At 45.6% G+C, this 21949-nt stretch overlaps 1 protein-coding gene and 1 long non-coding RNA gene across 2 annotated transcripts in view; one reads left to right on the top strand and one right to left on the bottom strand.

Annotated features, from left to right (window-relative positions):
• The window catches only part of LOC135504564 (protein bassoon-like), a 228213-nt gene that overhangs the window by 110020 nt on the left and 96244 nt on the right, over positions 1 to 21949 (top strand). The window contains 1 exon segment of the mRNA XM_064923270.1: positions 14109 to 15386. Coding sequence (XP_064779342.1) covers positions 14109 to 15386 — 1278 coding nt within the window.
• On the bottom strand, positions 10598 to 13808 carry LOC135504565 (uncharacterized). Its single transcript, XR_010450144.1, has 3 exons — positions 13101 to 13808; positions 11766 to 11855; positions 10598 to 10877 (listed from the first exon to the last, which is right to left on the bottom strand). It is a non-coding gene; the product is annotated as an uncharacterized LOC135504565 (long non-coding RNA).

Genomic DNA, 21949 nt, shown 5'->3' with positions numbered 1-21949 from the left:
TAGTTTTTTGACGGTCAGCAAAGCTGGTCACGGACAATTACACGTGTTGTTTCAGGATGACGCCTCCTCCTGTGGCGTGTTATGCCTGCCTGTCTGCCTGCACCATCTCACCATTGTTTTCATCTCCAAATCACTTCACACAATGGGGAAGACAAATTTACCAGAAACCAGAGGCTGCCATTGATCAAGTAAAATAGCTTTTTGGAGAAGTTTAAAGGCCGACCTGAAGCTGGTTCTTAGTGATAACTAAGGTTCCCTAAAACCCCCAGTTGTGTTCCAGCCTGAAGGCTGTTGTCTAGTTGTATGTCTGTGTCTATACCGCAGAACTCCCTTTTACATTGATTGGTCACTGTAAACACTTTAAAGGTAGGGAGCACGCTTCTGGAGCCACATCGCATTTAAAACATGAATACAACCCCCCAGCCCCCTCCCCTAACCCCCTGGCTGGGTTCTGTTGAGGGTATTGTTTTCCAGTTTTACTGAAATTCACTATTGATCTGCCATGACCTCGCTCATAGTGAGGTTGTTAACGATCAGCCAGTTGCCGCGAGACAATGTTCTGAGGCAGATTTTAATAAAGTAACATGCAGATGATCATAATATATTTATTTCAAGTAGTTCTTTTGATTACAAACCAGAATCTCATAGTAGCTTTGAGCACAAAAACAAAACCGAGAAGTTTATGGTTGATGGTCTTCAACAGCTTCAGATATCTTTAATACTGGCTGATACCTTTGACCAATCAGGAGGGGGCTTCACACTGTAAGGAATGGGTGGGGTGTCCTGTGGGTAGGGGGGTTTGATAGACGTGCGAGAGAGTGGCATCGATGGTGGTGGTGGTGTGTATGTGAGAGAGAAAGAGAGAGAGAGAGTGTGTGTGTGTGTGTGTGTGTGTGTGTGTGTGTGTGTGTGTGTGTGTGTGTGTGTGTGTGTGTGTGTGTGTGTGTGTGTGTGTGTGTGTGTGTGTGTGTGTGTGTGTGTGTGTGTGTGTGTGTGTTTATAACTTCCTCAATGAGAAGTTGGTGTGATCCAGTAGTAATTCCAGTGAGATTGGGAATGACCTGATTGTGTATTTCCTCTCTTAGATCTTGCCTAAGTCTAAGCTATCTGCTGCAACTCTGCAGCTCATATAAGGAAGTAAGAGTGATGGGGCACTTTACCCGCAGGACTTTGATGAGTTGAGTTCTAACTCTCTCAAAGTTAAGTTTATCATGCCCTTTGGCCGACACTTTTCCTGCATTCTTTTTACACGGAGCAATTATGTTCATAGAAAAGTTTAGTCAAATATCCAATGTAGGCCTTCATTTTTCTCATCATCATCCTTATCATCCCTATTTCAGAGATCTAAAACATTCCCTGCATCTTACTTTCACACGTAAATTCATCGGAATTTCAGACAGCTGAGTATGAGGAAAATCTCAACGTTTCAGTTGAAGAAATAGTGGAGAGTTCAGAATGTAGAAATGTTCAGATGATGCAGACTCATTGTTACATCCATTAAGTCATGCTCATCTGAATCAAAGAGCTACAGTAAAGTACATAACAGTGCAACACAGCCATGTGGAAACGTTAGCCGTAGCTCCAGCTGGTGAAAATGGCCGCCGCTGGGCTCGTATTGTCAGGTTGTAAATACTGAAGGACTGTTAGGATACACTTACTAGCACTCTGCTGTAATGGAGAGCACCGATGGAGTTTTATATTATCACTACAGGGGCTGTTCTCTAACCAAATGGAGGAGAATTCACCTGAGAAAAGGTGTAAAATTGGGTTAGGTGGATGTTTCCAAAGGGAAAAATGAATTGATATTCAGTCCTCATATACTGCAGTTGAAGTGCTTTTGTACTGTGGAAAATGTAGGTAACATTTCTTAAACTACTATAAAGCACTATTGAATATTTCAAATGTTATCCAATCCATCACACATTGCATGCTATTTAGCCAACTTCTCAGATTACAGTTGTCATGGCATTCTTGTATGGAGTTGGCTTGCCAGGCTAGCTCATGTATATCACCTGCATTTTTGATTGGTGGAAGGTGATGAAACGGATTGAAACAGGAACTACCTAAACTTGTTCAATAAGAAACACTTAATTTGTTCCATAATGAACACAACCCTGGGTCCATATTGACTGGTTCTTCCTGTCCCACGGTAGATGATCAATCTCACTGGCTGGTCTATAGCCATAATGAGGCAGATTATTATTCATTATGACAGTAATCATCTATTTGCCACTCTGTACACATAATTAGGGTGTGAATAGGGTGCTTCATCACCATGGTGGCGTCCAAAATGGTACCCTATTCCCTAAATAGTGCACTACTTTTGACTAGGGCCTGTAGGCTTCTGGTGCACTATGTAGGGGACAGGGTGCCGTTGGGGACACAAGCCTATCAGTACCGGTACATCTACTGTTCTGTATGTTTCTGGAAATTTGATCAATACATTGTCTCACATACTCTACAGTCCTCTCCCTTATTCATCAAACTTTTGATAAATGTGTACACGAAGGCCACCATTCGGAAAGTATTCAGACAACCTGACTTTTTCCACATGTTGTTACGTTACAGCCTTATTCTAAAATGGATTAAATTGTTTTTCCGCCCCATGAATCTACACACAATACCCCATAATGACAAAGCTAAAACAGTTTTTAAAAATGTAAAAACGGAAATATCACATTTACACGTTTCTATGGTGGGATTTTGGCTTTAGGCTACTTTGAAGCTTGGTCAGACATGCCTCAAAATATGAAGTAAAAGGTCCAGGTTTCAACAATTAAGGTGTAACGATGTTCGTCTGAGAGAGGTGTGGACCAAAGCGCAGTGTGGTAAGCGCTCATGTTATCTTTATTTAAACTGAACGCAAAACAAAATCACAAAGAGAATGACCGAAAACGAAACAGTCCTGTCAGGTGCAGAAACACAAAACAGAAAACAACTACCCGCAAAACCCATGTGGGCAAGAGCTACCTAAGTATGGTTCACAATCAGAGACAACGACAGACAGCTGTCCCTGATTGAGAACCACACCCAGCCAAAAACAAAAAAATACAAAAACATAGAAAAAAGAACATAGAACGCCCACCCTAGTCACACACTGGCCTAACCAAAATAGAGAATAAAAAGCCTCTCTATGGCCAGGGCGCGACATAAGGAACAGGAAACATATAAAGATGCTAATGATAGGTGTAACCATCTTCTGGTAGATTGAAAGGCTTTCCCAAAAACCCTCTCAATTAAATGCTAACTAGCTACAAAGTAGCCTATGCAAAATTCGAGTTAACCCACTTCTCCAGGCACCTCTACACCACTGAATAGAACAGTACAAATGATCATTTGTTCTTGTGCTCAACAACATGCATTGACAAAACGCTACCTTGACTGATTGGCGAGGTTAATACTCCTCAAGTATAACTAAAATGTAGCAGGTGAATATATAGAGACGGAGTGCACTCTAAATAATATGATTCAGAAAGACTACATTGAAGTTGTCCATGGAGAGAAAGACACTTGGAGAATTCAAAAGAGTAAAGTGTTCTGACTGACTCATTGTAAACAGCAGTAAAGATGGACTGGCCAGAACTCGTAACATCCTGCAGTTCAATCTCGACTGACCTTGAACCAGGCTGGCTGACTGCTTCCCTAAAACGAGATTGGAAGACATTAAAAGACATAGACCCGCACATACACACACTCTCTCTCTGAGCTGCAAGGGGGATGGCTGGTTGACTGCCGGTCAACCAGCCTGGTAGTGCTGTGACTGGGCTCTGATGTTCAATAGCCTTTCCCTCTGACAGAGTGGGTAATGAGCTTTCCCGAAGTGGCCTGTTGTTTCTCAATGAGAGTTTCTTCAGATAGCACTACCACCACCGCACCATCACTACCACCACCACCAACACCTACACCACCACCGCACTACTAACACCACCACAACCACCACCACCACCTTACCACCACCACCACCACCACTACCACTACCACCTCCACCACCACCAACACCTACACCACCACCTCACCACCAACACCACCACAACCACCACCACCACCACTACCAACACCACCACAACCACCGCACCCTCACTATCAACACCACCACAACCACCACCACTACCAACACCACCACAACCACCACCACAGCACCACCATTACCAACACCACCACAACCACCACCACAGCACCACCATTACCAACACCACCACAACCACCACCACTGCACCACTACCACCACCACTGCACCACCAACACCACCACAACCACCACCAACGCACCACCACCATCGCACCACCACCCCCACCAACACCACCGCACCCCCACCAACACCACCGCACCACCACCACCGCGCCACCCCAACCAACACCACCGCACCACCACCAACACCACCGCACCACCGCCACCCCCACCAATACCACCAACACCACCACAGTCACCACCGCACCATCCACTACCACCATCGCACCACCACCATCGCACCACCACCACCACCATCGCACCACCACCATCACCACCACCGCACAACCACCAACACCACCCCCAACACCACCGCACCACCACCACCGCCACACCACCACCGCCGCACCACCACCACACCACCACTCCTGCGTTGTCTTGGCTGCGTGATTAGGGTTATTGTCCTGTTGAAGATGAACCTTCACCCCAGTCTGAGGTCCTGAGCGCTTTGGAGCAGGGTTTCATCAAGGATCTCTCTGTACTTTGCTCCATTCATCTTTCCCTCGATCCTGACTAGTCTCCCAGTCCCTGAAATTGAAAAACATTCCCATAGCATGATGCTGGCACCACCATGCTTCACCGTAGGGATGATATTGGCCAGGTGATGAGCTGTGCCTGGTTTTCTCCGGATGTGATGCTTGGCATTCAGGCCAAAGAATCTTGTTTCTCATGGTATGAGAGTCCTTTGGGTGCATTTTGGCAAACTCCAAGCAGGCTGATTGGTGGAGTGCTGCAGAGATGGTTGTCTTTCTGGATGTTTCTCCCATCTCCACAGAGAAAGTCTGGAGCTCTGTCAGAGTGAGCATGGGGTTCTTGGTCATCTCCCTGACCAAGGCCCTTCTCCCCCGATTGCTCAGTTTGGCCGGGCAGCCAACTCGAGGAAGAGTCTTAGTGGTTCCAAACTTCTTCCATTTAAGAATGATAGAGGCCACTGTGTTCATGGGGACCTTCAATGTTGCAGAATTGTTTTGCTACCCTTCCCCAGATCTGTGCCTCGACACATTCCTTCAACCTCATGGCTTGGTTTTTGCTCTGACATGTACTGTTAACTGTGCGACTTTATATAGACAGGCGTGTGCCTTTCCAAATCATGTCCAATCAATTACATTTACCACCGGTGGACTCCAATCAAGTTCTATAAACATCTCAAAGATGGTCAATGGAAACAGGATGCACCTGAGCTCAATTTCGAGTCTCATAGCAAAGGGTCTGAATACTTAAGTTGTTTCTGTTGGTTCTGTTTATTAAATTAGCTAATTGTTTTCACTTTGTTGTTATGGAGTATTGGGTAGATTGATGAGGGGGGAAAAATGATTGAATGAATTTTAGAATAAGGCTGTAACGTGACAAAATGTAGAAAAATTATTCAGTGATCTGAATGCATTGTATGTTCATAACCATTTCTAATAAGCAGGGACTCAGGCTATAGCGTTTTCAACGCCAACATGCGCCAACATGCGTCTTTTCAGATGCTTATATTGTAGAAAGACTATCTCTGTGTATGCCACATGTCTAAATGACATTGTGTTTGCCTTAATTGTTCTTCAAGAAGCTACAAATACTATGGGAACGGTTCAGGCCATCGTCTGTGTCTCTCCACAGTGTTTCCTTCCTCATTGGTTAGCTATCGGCTTACATTGAAGTGAAAGGTTGAAATGACATTTTGGACTTTACCTGTCATTTTTGAGGTTTGTTTTGTATTTTGGTCCATTAAAATATTAGTATTTTCCAAAAAGTAAACAAGCAATTCAAAAACGTGGATGGAATGTTATATTTTCTTTTAGTTTATCATGCTATCGTCATGAACATTTTATTGAATGTTAACCACTTTAAAAGGAACATGCATGGATTATTTTAAAGCTCACTACATTAAATTACACACAATGTCTAAGCCCATTTCATAGAGAATGTTACAAACTGGACTATGTTTAGTAACTTACTTTGAAGAGATGGTGATTGGGTATAAATAAACATTTGGTGTTTGGTGGTCTATATTCAGTGCACTTTATCTGCCATTTCACTCAAGTCAGATTCTTCCCACAAGCCAACACATTTATCTCAGCTTCAGAAGCATCTGCATTCACCAAATGTGTTGTGGTTATCCTTAGATATATTCTCCAGACTGGCTTAGAGGAAATGATTTATATTTTGTCAATGTTTTATTCGAGATAACTTGTCTTTAGAATTTTACAGATAGAAAGATGAAATCTGCTGTGTCACAACAACATGAAACCAAAACATTTAGGCTGACTTCCTCCAGAGTCCAGAAAAATGTATTTGCATGATATATGTATTTGCACGATAGTGTGCATATTTAAGGAGACATTGCCTCATTTGCATATTTTAATAATATATATATATATATATATATTCTTAATAAAGAAAGTATTATATTTGTCTAAATTCAACTGGTAAAAGTTTATTGTGATATGATTAAGGGGAAAAATTGCTACAAACCTGAGGGCTTGTGTCCATTGGATGGTGATCAATGTTAGTGAGTGAATGGAAATTGTGGTGGGCGCCGGGCAGGCTGGCAATGCCAACAACTGAGATATAGAGCTGACAGGTGACACACACACACACACACACACACACACACACACACACACACACACACACACACACACACACACACACACACACTGTGCCGTTTGGAGAAGAGTAATCATCACTGATTGGCTAATTAAGACTCTGTTGGAGTAAAACTTCTTCACTAAGGAAGTACTCAGTGGGAGCTGGACTCCACTGTGCCTGTGTGCCTGCGTCCAGTGAGTAGTGTTGTTTTGGAGTAGGAGTTTTTTGCACTCTCAATAAGCCACAGTGTGTACAATGTGTACAAAAAACACAGGGCTTGGAATAGCACTACTTGTATCGCTAGTTATACTACAGTTATCTTTCTACTAATAAAAAAGATATTAAACGTTTGTTTTAGTGTATTTATGGGCTTAACATTTTGTTTGTTTAGCAGTAGCTGTGTTTCCAAACCTGTCTGATTAATTTTTCATGGGGGGGGATCTATCAGTGTGTGTGTGCATGCGTGTGTGTTTGTGTGTTCATGTGCCCACGTGCGCGCTGTGCATGTGTGTGTGTTTACCTGTATCCGGCTAATAGCTTTAGGCGCACTACCATCGAAAAAGTGACTTGCAAGACCAAGAACATCTCTGGCATAACAACTCCAACTATAGCACTGCCTGTGTCTCCTCTGTCCTCTTAGTAGTGTGACACCAGTCGAGTTACTAGTTCCTGGGCTGTCTCTCCTGCCATGCGCACGCACGCACGCACACACACACACACACACACACACACACACACACACACACACACACACACACACACACACACACACACACACACACACACACACACACACACACACACACACACACACACAAGCTAGTTCCTGGGCTGTCTCATCTGCCCCTCGTTGTACCAGTAATTAATTACAGATTAAATTAGAGCTCCTGAGTGCTTCCTCATACTGCTCCGCTGCTCTGGAGGAGTGATGGGAGGGCACAGGGACACGGGCTGAGATGCTCTGATAAGGCCTTGGATGATTAGAACAGAACACCTCCGCTTCTATCCTTCCATTCACAGAGCTCCGCCGTGGAGAGACGGAGACAGAACACACGGAGAGGAGGATGATCTCTGGATTAGTTTAATTACTTCGAAATGACCCCCTGGATTAATGATTGACAATCAGGACAGGAAGTGTGTGTGTGGGTGGGGGGTTGTGTGTGTGTGTGTGTGTGTTTCTGTCTGTCTCTGTGTGTGGGAGCGCATCTGTGTGTTTTCGTGGATGGTGGATGAGTAGCTTGGTCCCAGATTTGCATGTGATTTAGCCAACTACGATAGTCAGACATATTGGCTGCGGTAAACGCGCATACAGATCTGGGACCAGGAAAAAGGATGAGGAAAAGGATAGTCCACAATGGGTGGCATTTGGTTAAGGCAGTGAAGGTTTGAGTAAGAAGCCACAATAGCCAACAGTAGGGGATGTTGCGAAGGGTGCTTGGTAGGAACGCCGCATCCCACGTATATACATACCCAAGGACCTTGTGCTGAATGATCAGCTAGTGATGCTGCTGAAACCTGACGCCTCTGGTTTCATGTAGTCCCCTGACCGCCTGCCTAGCTGCCTTTCCACTGGCTTGTGTGAGAGCAGGGAATGAGGTGAGTTGGCATGATCAGTGTGGAAGAGCTGCCTCCTAAATGCTGACTGTTCGCGGACCTGGCTTGCTGACTGCTCCCCGCCATGCACAGAGCCACGGGACGCATACACTCATCAACATCAATGCCTTCTGACCTGATGCGCAGGATGATAGCGACAGAGGAGGTTTTTCGGTGTCAGGTGAAAGGAATTGACTTTTAACTTATCGCCAATTACTATTCGAGGAAGGATATCTACATTTTCTGTAATTAGAGGGAACAGAAGAAGAGGGAAGAGGAGTGCAAAGATAATACGTGAGAAATATATACACAACCGTGTATATCCCCCCCCTCCTCAATCGAACACCGCAACGGCTCTCAAGAAACTACATTGGACTTTGTGCAAACTGGAAACCGCATATCCTGAGGTCGCATTTTTTGTAGCTGGGGATTTGAACCCTTTGATGCATAAAATCACATAATTGTGATCATTGTCGAGTGGTCCCTGTAGCATACCGAGTGGTCCCTGTAGCATACCGAGTGGTCCCTGTAGCATACCGAGTGGTCCCTGTAGCATACCGAGCGGTCCCTGTAGCATACCGAGTGGTCCCTGTAGCATACCGAGTGGTCCCTGTAGCATACCGAGTGGTCCCTGTAGCATACCGAGTGGTCCCTGTAGCATACCGAGTGGTCCCTGTAGCATACCGAGTGGTCCCTGTAGCATACCGAGTGGTCCCTGTAGCATACCGAGTGGTCCCTGTAGCATACCGAGTGGTCCCTGTAGCATACCGAGCGGTCCCTGTATCATACCATCGCAAATATGTGGTTGGAACAGTAGCAACAGAACGTATGATGCAACACACGTGTCTAAACAGCATTGCTGTCTGAAAAGCATCCAAACAATGCTTTGTACTGATGTGAAATAAAGGTCTTCACTACTTTATTCTTAAAGTTGATATTTTATTGTATAAGATAAATGCGAACTTCATCCACAGCCAAACACATCCACAGCCAAACTAATTCCATAAACCAGTCTAAATAAAATGTTGCACTGACAAAAAAAATGAAACATAAGTTAGCGACCTAACAGCTAGACTTGTTTACAATGTACAACATCTCTGGTGAGCACAAGGGAGAAATGTAAAATTGTTTAGAAAATAAATGCATGTCAGCTAAGCTAACAGCAGTTAAATTCTTTAAGATGGCAGCCATGTTGACATCGAAAACTCCTTAGTCCCAGAATAGTATTCACTATGAGACGCAAATAAACAAAGTCAAAGTCAAAAATTGCTGCGCCCATTGCCATAAAAATATTCACTTAGTTTCAGCCACTTTTCAGCATATTACAAATCTTCGATGTTGTTGTTACGGTGTATTACAAGAACCGGAGCACATGACTTGACAAGTAATTTGCAGTTTTTGACAAATCACAAAGCAAATAAAATGTTATCACTTCACATATCATCACCCCAAATACAAGCCTACTGCCTAGCCCAGGGGTGGGCAAACGTTTGGCTCGAGGGCCACATAGGGATTTTGACATTCAAAGGAGGGACGCATTTTTTGGGGGACCAATTGTTTGTTAAAATCAATTTGCGGGTGACTCCCGAGTGGCACAGTGGTCTAAGGCACTGCATCGCAGTGCTTGAGGTGTCACTACAGACCTGGGTTTGATTCCCAGGCTGTGTGTCATAGCTGGCCATGACTGGGAGACCCATGATGCGTCATACAATTGGCCCAGCGTCGTCTGGGTTAGGAGAGGGTTTGGCAGGCTCGAGATTTCCTTGTCCCACCGCGCTCTAGCGACACCTGTGGCAGGGTGGGCGCATGCACCCATTGGCCTAGCCTAACCGTAGCACAGAAGCTAAACAGGGTTGCCAGATTTGGGGGAAACCATTTTAGGTGGTTTTTCTTTGGGGGGGGGGGTTAAATGTAATTTGTGGGGGTTTCAAGTCCATGGGGGTGTAAACATGGAGGAAGGTATCGTAGTTGGATAAGAAACAGGAAATATTGATATGCTGGGGATTTATCTATAAATGGGGGGGGGGGTAAACACAGGAGAAGTTTATAAGCTAAATAAAAATAAACCCCCTGACGTCAAAAAATATAGACCTGTTCATTCTTTTCTTTCTTAAACACTTGATTGTTCTGTCTCTGATCAACTCTCTTGTTATCTGTCAGAACCGGCTCGAAGCCCGTAACAAAAAGGGAGACAACGTGGAGATAAAGAATAACAAAATATATTTATTAACTGAAGTAAAGTAAATACAATTAACAATGGTGTGTGTTTAGTCAGAAGTGTAAGTGAGTGGTCGCGTGTTTACATGTGATAATGAGGGGTGCTGAAAGGTGCCAATGTAAACAAACCAAATAGCAACAAAAATGCCACAAACAAAATCTGTCTGTGTCTGCATGGAGAGAGTCTCCTCAATGAATGGGGAAGAGGTGCATTTAACCTGGGACACATTTCACTGACGACCCTCCCGGATCTGCCCACCGACATCCTATTAAGGAAAACAAGAGCAAAGAGAAAGAATTTGGCAGACAGAGTGGGAGGGTCGTCACATCTCACTCATAATGATCTTCTCGACACTAACCAGTCAGGCTTCAAGACAGGTCACTCAACCAAGACTGTTCTTCTCTGTGTCATGCAGGCTCTCTGCACTGCCAAAGCTGACTCTCCTCTGTCTCATTCTCCTAGATATATCCACTGCCTTGACACCATGAACCGTCAGATCCTCCTCTCCACCCTCTCAAGGCTGGGTGTCTCAGGCTCTGCATCCTATTGGATCTGTGTCTGCACCACATACTCTCACTACTGGTGTCCCCCAGGGCTCAGTTCAAGGCCCTCTCCTCTTCTCTCTATACACCAAGTCACTCGGCTTCATCATATCCTCATATGGTCTCCCCTATCATTGCTATGCGGATGACATCCGACTCCTTTTCCCCCTTCTGACACCCAGGTGGCGACACGCATCTCTGCGTCCCTGGCAGATATCTCAGCTTAGACGTTGGCCCACCACCTTAAGCTTAACCTCGACAAGATAGAGCTGCTCTTCCTCCCGGGCAAGGCCTACCCGCTCAAAGACCTCTCCATCACGGTTGACAACTCCACACTGTCGCCCTTCCAAAGAACCTTGGCGTAACTAGGGCTGTTGCGGTGACTATTACCGCTACACTGGCAGGCATGAGTTATGACCGCAGTAAAAGGATATGTGACCATTAGGTACTACATGCTTTGGTAGTACCCAACTTGCTAAAGACCAACAGGTCCTCATGGCCTGGTACTCAGGGCTCTATTGTCCCTCCAACCACTCTGACAACCATGCAGATGCAATCAAAAATCACATCAAACACGTATCATCCAAACAGTATCATGCATTAAAACTCACCTCACTGTGATGCTCAATTTGAAGAAAGAAGGTCAACAGCAGGTTGAAACGGAGTGCGAAACATGGTCGTTGTGGATGTTGTTTCAAAACCTAACACAACGAAATGGACAGCTTTCTAAGGTGATGATTCATTCAAAACAGCCATATGCATATTCGAGCTTATTCATACCCAAGTCCCACCCAAAATATTGTGCCGCTACACAATACAATACCTACTGCATATTACGCATGGCAGAAAAACATAGAACAAAACTGATTCAGGATGTCTTTGTTACATAATTGGTCTAGCCTATACTCCAATATTAAACACATTTGACTAATCGCCTTTGAATGTGGACTGTATTATTATGCTTGCTGAATGGTTACCTTATGCTATGCTCCAAAATGTATGTCCAGGAGCCTGGGAGAGAACGGTTCATTGATTGTGGAGGTCAATTTCGAATCGCCGAGTAATAGTGATTTTTAAAAATATTTTCATTATTAATTGGGTGACATTAACTTTAGCTATACAGAATATCTCAGCACCGTGCGTTTTCATCTCCTCCTCTCTCTCCTTTGTCGCTTTCTCGAGCGCGCAGAGGGGCTGTCAACAGTTTAGTGAAATATATTTTTATTGCAAAAACATGTTACTATGATGTTGCCCCAACTGATTTCACTTGGTTTCCCAAATGAAGCACTGGGTGGCTGCAGGAACAGGGTTGGAGAGCCAATGACATACAGAGTTTCGGTGGACAATCACCTGGCGCCGCAGCGAGAGAAGGCTCCTCAAAGAGTGGTTGATGCATGGAGTGAAATACGTATTTTTATATTCTTTTATATGTTTTAATTATTCTCAGATGCACATGCTCAGCAATAAAACCGAGGCAGCCTACCAGGCATCATTGAAATACGCACTGGCAGGAAAGAGAATGGCATCCATTCGCTATCTGAGTGCATACAGATAACATGTATTTTCCCCCCTGTCCATTTGATGAATGGGCCGTTCTAAATCGAAACCAATTTTACATATTAGTTAAGACAAGATAAAATTGAGAATAGTCTGATGGGTGAAAACATGTTCACTTGATGAGAAAACTGCTGTGCAGCCTGAGGCCAGAAACAGAGAGCAAGCTTTCTTTGCTCCTTTCTCAAATCATCAAAAGCCGATAGTCGCTTCATGTTTTTGATTCCTAAGACATTGTAAGGTTTGTATTATTCACAACTAACAAAATGTCCTGACCCCGACAGCCTTAGGCGTGACCCTGGACAACACCCTGTCGTTCTCTGCAAACATCAACAGCAGTGACTCGCTCCTGCAGGTTCATGTGCTACAACATTCGTAGAGTACGATCCTACCTCACACAGGATGCGGAGCATCTCCTAATCCAGGCACTTGTCATCTCCCTTCTGGAATTCTGCAACTCGCTGTTGGCTGGGCTCCCCGCTTGTGTCATCAAACCCCTGCAACCTATTCAGAATGCTGCGGCCTGCCTGATTTTCAACCTTCCCAAGTTCTTCCATCTCACCCTGCTCCTCCGCACACTCCACTGGCTTCTAGTCAAAGCTCGCATCCACTTCAAGACCATGGTACTTGCCTATGGAACAGTAAGGGGAACTGCCCCTCCCTACCTTCAGGCTATGCTCAAACACTACACACCCAACAGGAGCACTCCGTTCTGCCACCTCTGGTCTGTTGGCCTTCCCACCCCTATGGGAGGGTAGCTCCCACTCAGCCCAGTCCTGAATCTAACACTCACACTTGACTCCCCCCTTTCTCGCTCTGACTTTGCTGATAGCTACTTCATTGTGGAAAAGGGTTCTTACTACGCCTTTGATATGTGGTTGTCCCACCTAACTATCTTAAGATGAATGCAATAACTGTAAGTTGCTCTGGATAAGAGTGTTTCCTAAATCAAAAAGGTAAACATAATGACGGGGCAGTGGAGGCTGGTTCAGCTCACTTGGAGAGCTGCTTCTCTCTAGCTGGAGGTGGAGGGGGAAAGTAGGCTTGGACACAGGGGAGGACATCCCTGGATCTGTAAGAGGAGGAGCTGTGAGCTCATTATCTCTAGATTATGAAGTGAATCTACTGCCAGGCTGCGGTTATTTACTCAGCAATCAGTCTGTTCTACAGTCCATTTGTGGTTAAATTGCTACTGGATATTACTCATTTGTAAACTTACTTTCTTCAATCCCATAAGTCAAAACTTGGACAAATAGACACATTAGAAGGTTCCAATTACAGTAGCAATTGACCAAATGTTTCAAATACTTGATATGTTTAAAAAGATCGAAGAGGAGTACATGAATGAATATACTTGTTGTGCTGTTAACATGTTTTTTTCTCTTGTTTGCGTTTCCCAGGTCCAGGAGTGGCTCTGTCTCAACTGCCAGATGCAGAGGGCGTTGGGCATTGACATGACCACCGCACGATCCAAGAGCCAGCCGCAGATCCACTCTCCATCCCACCAAGCCAAACCCATTGTCCAGCCATCACCTGTTCATCCAGCCCAGCTAAAATCCCATCCCCAGCCCCCACTTCAGTCTTTACCCCACTCCCAGCCCCAGGCCCAACCCTATGGTCAAACTCAGCCCCAGGCCCAGCCCTACGGTCAATCCCAGCCACAGTCCTTTGGCCAAACTCAGCCCCAGCCCTATGGTCAATCCCAGCCTCAGCAACAGCCCTACAGCCAAACTCAGCCCCAACCCTATGGTCAATCCCAGCCCTATGGGCAGTCCCAGCAACAGCTCTATGGTCAATCCCAGCCCCAACAACAGCCCTACGGCAAAAGCCAGCCCCAGCAACAGCCCTTTGGCCAAACCCAGCCTCAAGACAACCCCCAGGCTCAGCATCAGCCACAGCCCTCCCCTGGCCTACAGAGACACCCTGTCGCCGGCTCAGCCTCCCTGCCCGGGTCTTCGACAAGCTCTCCCCAGCACATCCCATATGGCCAGAGAGGGCCTGGAGGTCCCGGCCAGCCCCGGATACCCCACCCTGGGGCAGTCCCCCTGGTGGGCATGGCCAAGGCTCCTTCCCAGCCAGACCTGGGCAGAGGAATACCGATGCACCAGGGCGGCCGCCAGGCTGCCAGTGCTGGATCCTCCCCCGCACATCGACCCTCCGCCCCCCAGGGGCAGCCCCCCCAGGACGGCCTGACCAAACTGTTTGGCTTTGGGGCGTCGCTCCTCAACCAAGCGGCCAGCACCCTGGCATCTGTGGACCCCCTCTCAGGGCCACCGTCCTCCCAGCCCTCCCCTGCCAGGGGTGGACCTGCCAATAAACAAGAAGGACCTCCTGGTGCCAAACCTTTCCAGACAGGTGGCCTGCATGCACCCCAAGTGGGTGGCCTCCATGCACCAACTCAGAAAGGGCCCCAACAGCAGCAGTTGCCTGCACATCAACACAAGGGGCCACAGCAGCAGCAAGGGTCTCCCCTCAAACAGCAGCAGCAGCAGCCGGCGGCCAGACAGGAGCCTGCTCCCAAGCCTGTCGAGCCTGAGAAGCCCAAAGTCAACTGCCCCCTGTGTAAGACGGAGCTCAACATCGGCAGCACAGCCGAGCCGCCCAACTACACCTCCTGCACCCAGTGCCACGCCCAAGTGTGCAACCTGTGCGGATTCAACCCAGCGCCTCACCTGGAGGTAAGCAAAACTTTCCCTTCTTCCACATGCTCTACCTCCTCTCTCACCCTTTCTGTCTGTTTCTATCCCCCCCCCTCTCTCTCTCCCTGCCTCTCAGTCACGTTTCTCTCTTCTCCCTACTATCAAATCTGTATTGTGTCCCTGTCAGGGAATGTGGCTTGTATCTCACCTCAAGCTCAACATCATAGCATCCCCACATAGTGGTGCGATCTCACGGTAATATCCTCCTACCTTTCTCTTCTCTCTTTCTCTCGCAGTCTCACTCTGTCTGTCTCTCTCTCTCTCTCTCTCTCTCTCTTTCTCACTCACTCTCTCTCTCTCTCCTTCGCTCCCCCTCTTATTGCCCTTGTTCCTTGGCTGAGAGGTGTGCTCCTGTTTGTCATTACTTTGTGAATAATGCGGCTTGACCAAACTTATTTACAGCAATCACACCTTGACAGTGTCGCGGCACGTCAAGCTTTATATCTCTACCATGTTTGGCCGCTGCAACAATTCATTTCTTCTCTTATTTTGCCGTTCCAAATGATAGAGGCAGTTTTTCAATTTTGACGGGTGGTTCTTCAAGGATACCTGGTTAAAGGGGTGCGTGGGAAACACAAAACGTAGTTTTTTCCTCCCATTCATTGGTATTCAAAAGAGTTGTTCCAATCACTGATAATGAAGCCCTTCTTCCCTCTCAGACCTATTTTCTGTAGATAAGCACACAGAACTTGAAAACACCACATGTGCATACTAATGATTTGATGGTGGAGTGAGCGATGAAAGGAGCAGGACAGACAGCTGTTGAGAGGCTTAGTAAACCCCAACTGTTTTTTAGTTAACCTTTAGTTAAGAACAAATTATTATTTACAAACCTATCCCGGACAACGCTGGGCCAATTGTGCGCTGCCCTATGGGCTTCCCAATCATGGCCAGTTGTGATACAGCCTGGAATCGAACCAGGGTCTGTAGTGACGCCTTAAACGGCTGCGTCACTTGGGAGCCCCCTAACATCAAGGATGTTCAGTCTCAAGGACTGTTGTGTGTGTACTGTACTTGCCTGGTCTTCTCTTTTCGTTGGACATTTTCGGGGGGAAAACAGTAGCTATACTCTATGGGCCAGTTTCTCAAACACAGATTTAAGCCTAGTCCTGGACTAAAATACATTTTTTGTATTTTATCACCTCATGTTTCAGCATGATAATGCACGGTCCCATGCCGCAAGCATCTGTACACAATTCCTGGAAGCTGAAATTGTCCCAGTTCTTCCAGGGCCTGCATACTCACCAGAAATGTCACACATTGAGCATGTTTGGGATGCTCTGGATTGACGTGTATGACAGTCACACCAGATAATGGCTGGTTTTCTTACCCACAGCCCTACCTTTTTTAAATGTATCTGTGACCAACAGATGCACATCTGTCTTCCCAGGCATGTGAAATCCATAGATTAGGTCCTAATGAATTTATTTCAATTGACTGATTTCGTTATAGGAACTGTAACTCAGTCAAATCTTTGAAATTGTCGCATGTTGCGTTTATATTTTATTCAGTGTAGATCATGAAACCATTGCTCCTTTCATTTTTAAAATGTATTTTTTTACATTTGAGTCATTTAGCAGACGCACTTATCCAGAGCAACTTATAGTAGTGAGTGCATCCATTTTTCATACTTTTCATACTGGTTCCCCATGGGAATCGAACCCACCAACTGAGCCACACGGGACCCATCTAACAGTAAGTTTTGCAGATCATATATTAAGCATTGTGCTCCCCAAAGGTCTATGTGACATGTTGTACAGTACAATGGGTCGATGCCAGAGCCAGCCAGACCTAAAGACAGAAATAGACCCCAGAGTACAGCCTGAGTGACTGATTAGGGACCAAGATGCGTTGGATCAAGTGATTTACACCGAGAGGAATCCCAGCCCATCCATACTGTTAGAGCCACACAGACAGAAAGGGGCTGCGGCAGTTTGCTAAATATCGGCTCTTCAAATAAAGGAGGCCAGGAAGCTTTTAAGGGTAGTGGGCCACTGCAGGAGCGTCGGTAGGCTGGATTTCAGAACCGTGGCATGTTGTGGCATGTTGTGGCGTGTCGTGGCGTCACGTGGCCTGTCGTGACCTGTGACTCCTCCACCGGAAAAGGATGGAGAGACAGGCTGAGTAGGAGACTCTGAAAGGTGCACGCTATAGTTGGGCCACGTGGTCAGTCCAGAGGGAGAGCTGTTTCAGAGGGAGAGATACAGACCAAGAGGGAGAAGGGGAGGGAGAGAGGGTAGTGGAAACGGATGAGAAGTGAAAAGATGGAGAGAGAGAGAGAGAGAGGTAGGATCTTAATTTGAGCCAGTTTGTTACAGCAGGAAAATAATCATGCAGCATCAGGAATCTTGATTTATTACGTGATTTGTAATTAATTGACATTTTTTGTAGGGGTTGATACATTCTTTGTAAGGGGAAGCTAACTTACGAAGCCTTTTTAAACGTCAAATACATTTCCTGTTCTCCTGCAACAGGGTGATCAAATTAAGATCCTGCATCTGTCTGTATGATGTCTAAAACAGTGTCTCAGCAGAAACAAAAGAATGAAAGGGTGGTCTGGAGGGTAGTCAGTGTACAGTACACCGTGCTCCTCTACATATTTCATCGTTCACTATTTATAAAGCACATACCCCTGGTGAATTATTAATCAGCACCCTTCTTCTCTCTCCACTCCGTCTGTTCGCTCGATCACAGAAAAATGGTGGTCACGAAACAAAATGTGGACGTGCACTTTATCAACTCTACCGACGTGCACTTTATCAACCAACGGACCAAGTCTTGGCATCCTCCTCCATTTCATTCAGAATCCCCCCCTTCCAGGCTTGTGAAAATCATTAGCTTATCCACTTGGGACATGTCTCTTCTGTTGTGGAGCTTTTCCCTTTTCCTCACTAACACCTTCTCCTTTTCCTCCGGGATCCCTTTTCCTCTCTCATGAGAATGAAGAAAGAAACAACTCTCTTCTCTTCCTCCTCTGTCTGCGCCCGTGACTTGAGAGCAATCTTCATTGTACATTCATTCAGAATGGTATTGTGGGAGGGGACCTTTTTCTCGAGCGCACAGTGCCCCTTTTTGGAGGCAGTGGCTCAGTGGAGCCGTGGCTGATCCAGCAGCCAGCCGTCTTCCTTGCAGCCTGTAATGAAACATGAAAGGACATGAAAGAGAATAAGACAGAGGACAGGGAGGATGGGACAGTGACGGAAACAAAGACAGCACTGAGCATCCAGAGGACCGGGATGATGACACACTGTGAATCACACACACACACACACACACACGCACGCACGCACGCACATGCACATCCAGGGATGAACGAAAGCTGGTATGCATACAGGCGTAGACTGATACACACACACACAAACACCCACACTCCGACTGGCTCATCGGGCCTTGTTGCACACTTCCCTCTCGTTATCAAATGTATCTGAGTCGCTCCCAAAGCGACCTTCACTTTATGTTGAGCTGAGAAAACGTCACACCTACACTGTCTTTTTCATCAACTCTCAAGCTATGATTAACCTTTTGGTGGAGCACAGAGATGTGGAATGCATAACAATGTTGTGTATTTTTTTCATGGGAGGTATTGTATTTTTACATTCTTATTTTAGATCATTTTCTGTTCCGATAATGGTAATTTCTTTGAAATTTTAGTGCGAGGAATAGACTGTGTTCGTGGTACTGGTAACAAATACATACCAACTACTGTCAGAGTGGCCAGAGAATACTAGTATAGATTCAAAAACAACTACTTAAATGTCAGTCGTTGGTGGACTCCAGTCTCTCGCTCCGGGAACCAGAACAGTAGGTGAGTCAGGGCAATCATGACACACTGTGAATCACACAAACCTGGAAAGGTTAGTAGCACAATGTGTCCTAAATGGCGCCCTATTCCAAAATGTTTAATCGACTCTGCAGTCATTAAGTTGCCCAGGGGGAGGGCGCTGCAGGTAGGGGGGAATTATGGGACGCAAAGAAAAACTGAATGAATTCATCATCCAGGAAGTGTCTTGTCTGTCACAACGGACTTCACAGCTGCCGTCACAAGTGTCCCAACAATTACTCTGTCTCTCACTCACCTGTCTGTGTGTGTGTGTGTGTGTGTGTGTGTGTGTGTGTGTGTGTGTGTGTGTGTGTGTGTGTGTGTGTGTGTGTGTGTGTGTGTGTGTGTGTGTGTGTGTTCGCACGTGTACATCTACGTGTGTGCGTCAATGCGTGTGTCTGTCTGTCTGTCTGTCTGTCTGTCTGTCTGTCTGTCTGTCTGTCTGTCTGTCTGTCTGTCTGTCTGTCTGTCTGTCTGTCTGTCTGTCTGTCTGTCTGTCTGTCTGTCTGTCTGTCTGTCTGTCTGTCTGTCTGTCTGTCTGTCTGTCTGTCTGTCTGTCTGTCTGTGTGTGTGTGTGTGTGTGTGTGTGTGTGCCTGCGGGGATGAAGGCAGTGGGGACAAGGGTTCAGGGTATACCACAGAGAGGATGAGGATTGGTAAAGGTAATTGGTTAGCTTGTTATCTGTATGTGGGTTAGCAGGGCTAGCAGTAGAGTGTATGCTACTCCTCTTTCATAAAGTTGATCAGCTTCACTGACATCTTCCTTAATGACCTTCCACCCGGGCTGCATCTCAAATGGCACCCTGTTCCCTGTAGTGTATGACTAGGACACATTAGGACAGGGATACTCAAATAGAGATACTGTACGTGCATGTCTATTCCTACTACTAGGATCGCTACTAGAACAATTGGCCAGAGATTGGCCAGCTTCTCAATTGGTTAATCCCAAGTCTGAATCAGTCCCTGATTGGTGGGTAAAATAATGGAGGAAAGTGGGGAGATGGGGAGGGATCTCTCTCTCTCTCTCTCTCTCTCTCTCTGGTTCTCTCTTACAGATTAGAGTTGTCCTCCTCATAGCTTTTGCTGGTGAGAACTCAGTGATTCACCATGTCCAGATGCTCCTCACTGCTCTGTCGATGCAGTCTTCAATCTGTCCCTCCGATCTGTGTGTGTTCTCTGCTTGCTGGGCTGCAGGTGGGAGATGTATGACTCACATGGCCAGTGACTAACCAACACCGTCACTGCACACACACACACACACACGCACGCACGCACGCGCACACACACACACACACACACACACACACACACACACACACACACACACACACACACACACACACACACACACACACACACACACACACACACACACACACACACACACACACACACACACACACACACACACACACACGGAGTATGGATTTGTGATGTGTGTGTGTGTGTGTGTTCTACTAGTTTTAGTCTGTGCCCCCACGTGCTAGTTCAGCTGTCTTTGTCACCTCTCCAAATTGGAGGAATTAGTATCCTGTTGTATCGACTGATCAACAGCTTCAGTGCCTTTGGAAAGTATTCAAAATTGATTTAATTGTCAACGATTAAAATACTCTGTATGTCAAAGTGGAAGAATAAAATCGAAACATTTTTTAAGAATGAATGTAAAATTAAAAACATATATCTTGATTAATTATGTATTCTATATACAGTACATGCATGTTAGAAACACCTTTGGCAGCAATTACAGCTGTGAGTATTTTTTGGTCTCTAAGTCGCTAAGAGCTTTGCAGATCTGGATTGTACAATATTTACGCATCATCATTTTTTTAATTCTTCAAGCTCTGTCAAATTGGTTGTTGATCATTGCTAGAAGGCCAGTTTCATTTCTTGCCATACATATTTTATGCCAATTTAAGTCAAAACTGTAACTAGGCCACTCAGGAACATTCAATGTCATCTTGGTAAGCAAATTTGGCCTTGTGTTTTAAGTTATTGTCCGTCTGAAAGGTGAATTTGTCTTCCAATGTCTGGTGGAAAGCAGACTGAACCAGGTTTTCCTGTAGGATTTTGCCAGTGCTTAGCCTAGCTCCATTCCGTTTCCTTTTATCTTAAAAACCTCCCGAGTCCTGGCCGATGACAAACATAGCCATAACATGATGCAGCCACCACCATGCTTTAAATAGGTAGAGTGGTTCTAAGTTATGTGTTGTGTTGGATTTTCCCCAAACATAATGCTTTGTATTCAGGACAATTAAATTAAATTTGTTTTATTTGATTTATTTCGTGCCTTGTTGCAAACAGGATGTTTAGGAATATTTGTATTCTGTACAGGCTTCCTTCTTTTCACTCTGTTATTTAGGTTAGTATCTTGGAGTAACTACAATGTTGTTGATCTGTCCTGTTTTCTTCTATCACAGCCATTAAACTCTGTAACGGTTGAAAAATTACTATTGGCCTCATGTTGAAATCCCTGAGCAGTTTCCTTCCTCTCCGGCAACAGATTTAGAAAGGAAGCCTTTATCTTTGTAGTGACTGGGTGTATTGATACACCATCTAAAGACTAATGAATAACTTCACTATGCTCAAAAGGATATTCAATGTTATTTCTTTATCCATCCACCAATCGGTGCCCTTTTTTGCGAGACGTTGGAAAACCTCCCTGGTCTTTGTGTTTGAAAATGTGCCTGACTGAGGCACCCTACAGATAATTGTATGTGTGTGT

This window comes from Oncorhynchus masou, chromosome 18, assembly GCF_036934945.1.
Source record: "Oncorhynchus masou masou isolate Uvic2021 chromosome 18, UVic_Omas_1.1, whole genome shotgun sequence".
NCBI classification, from domain to species: domain Eukaryota; kingdom Metazoa; phylum Chordata; class Actinopteri; order Salmoniformes; family Salmonidae; genus Oncorhynchus; species Oncorhynchus masou.
This window is presented reverse-complemented; position numbering and strand designations above follow the sequence as displayed.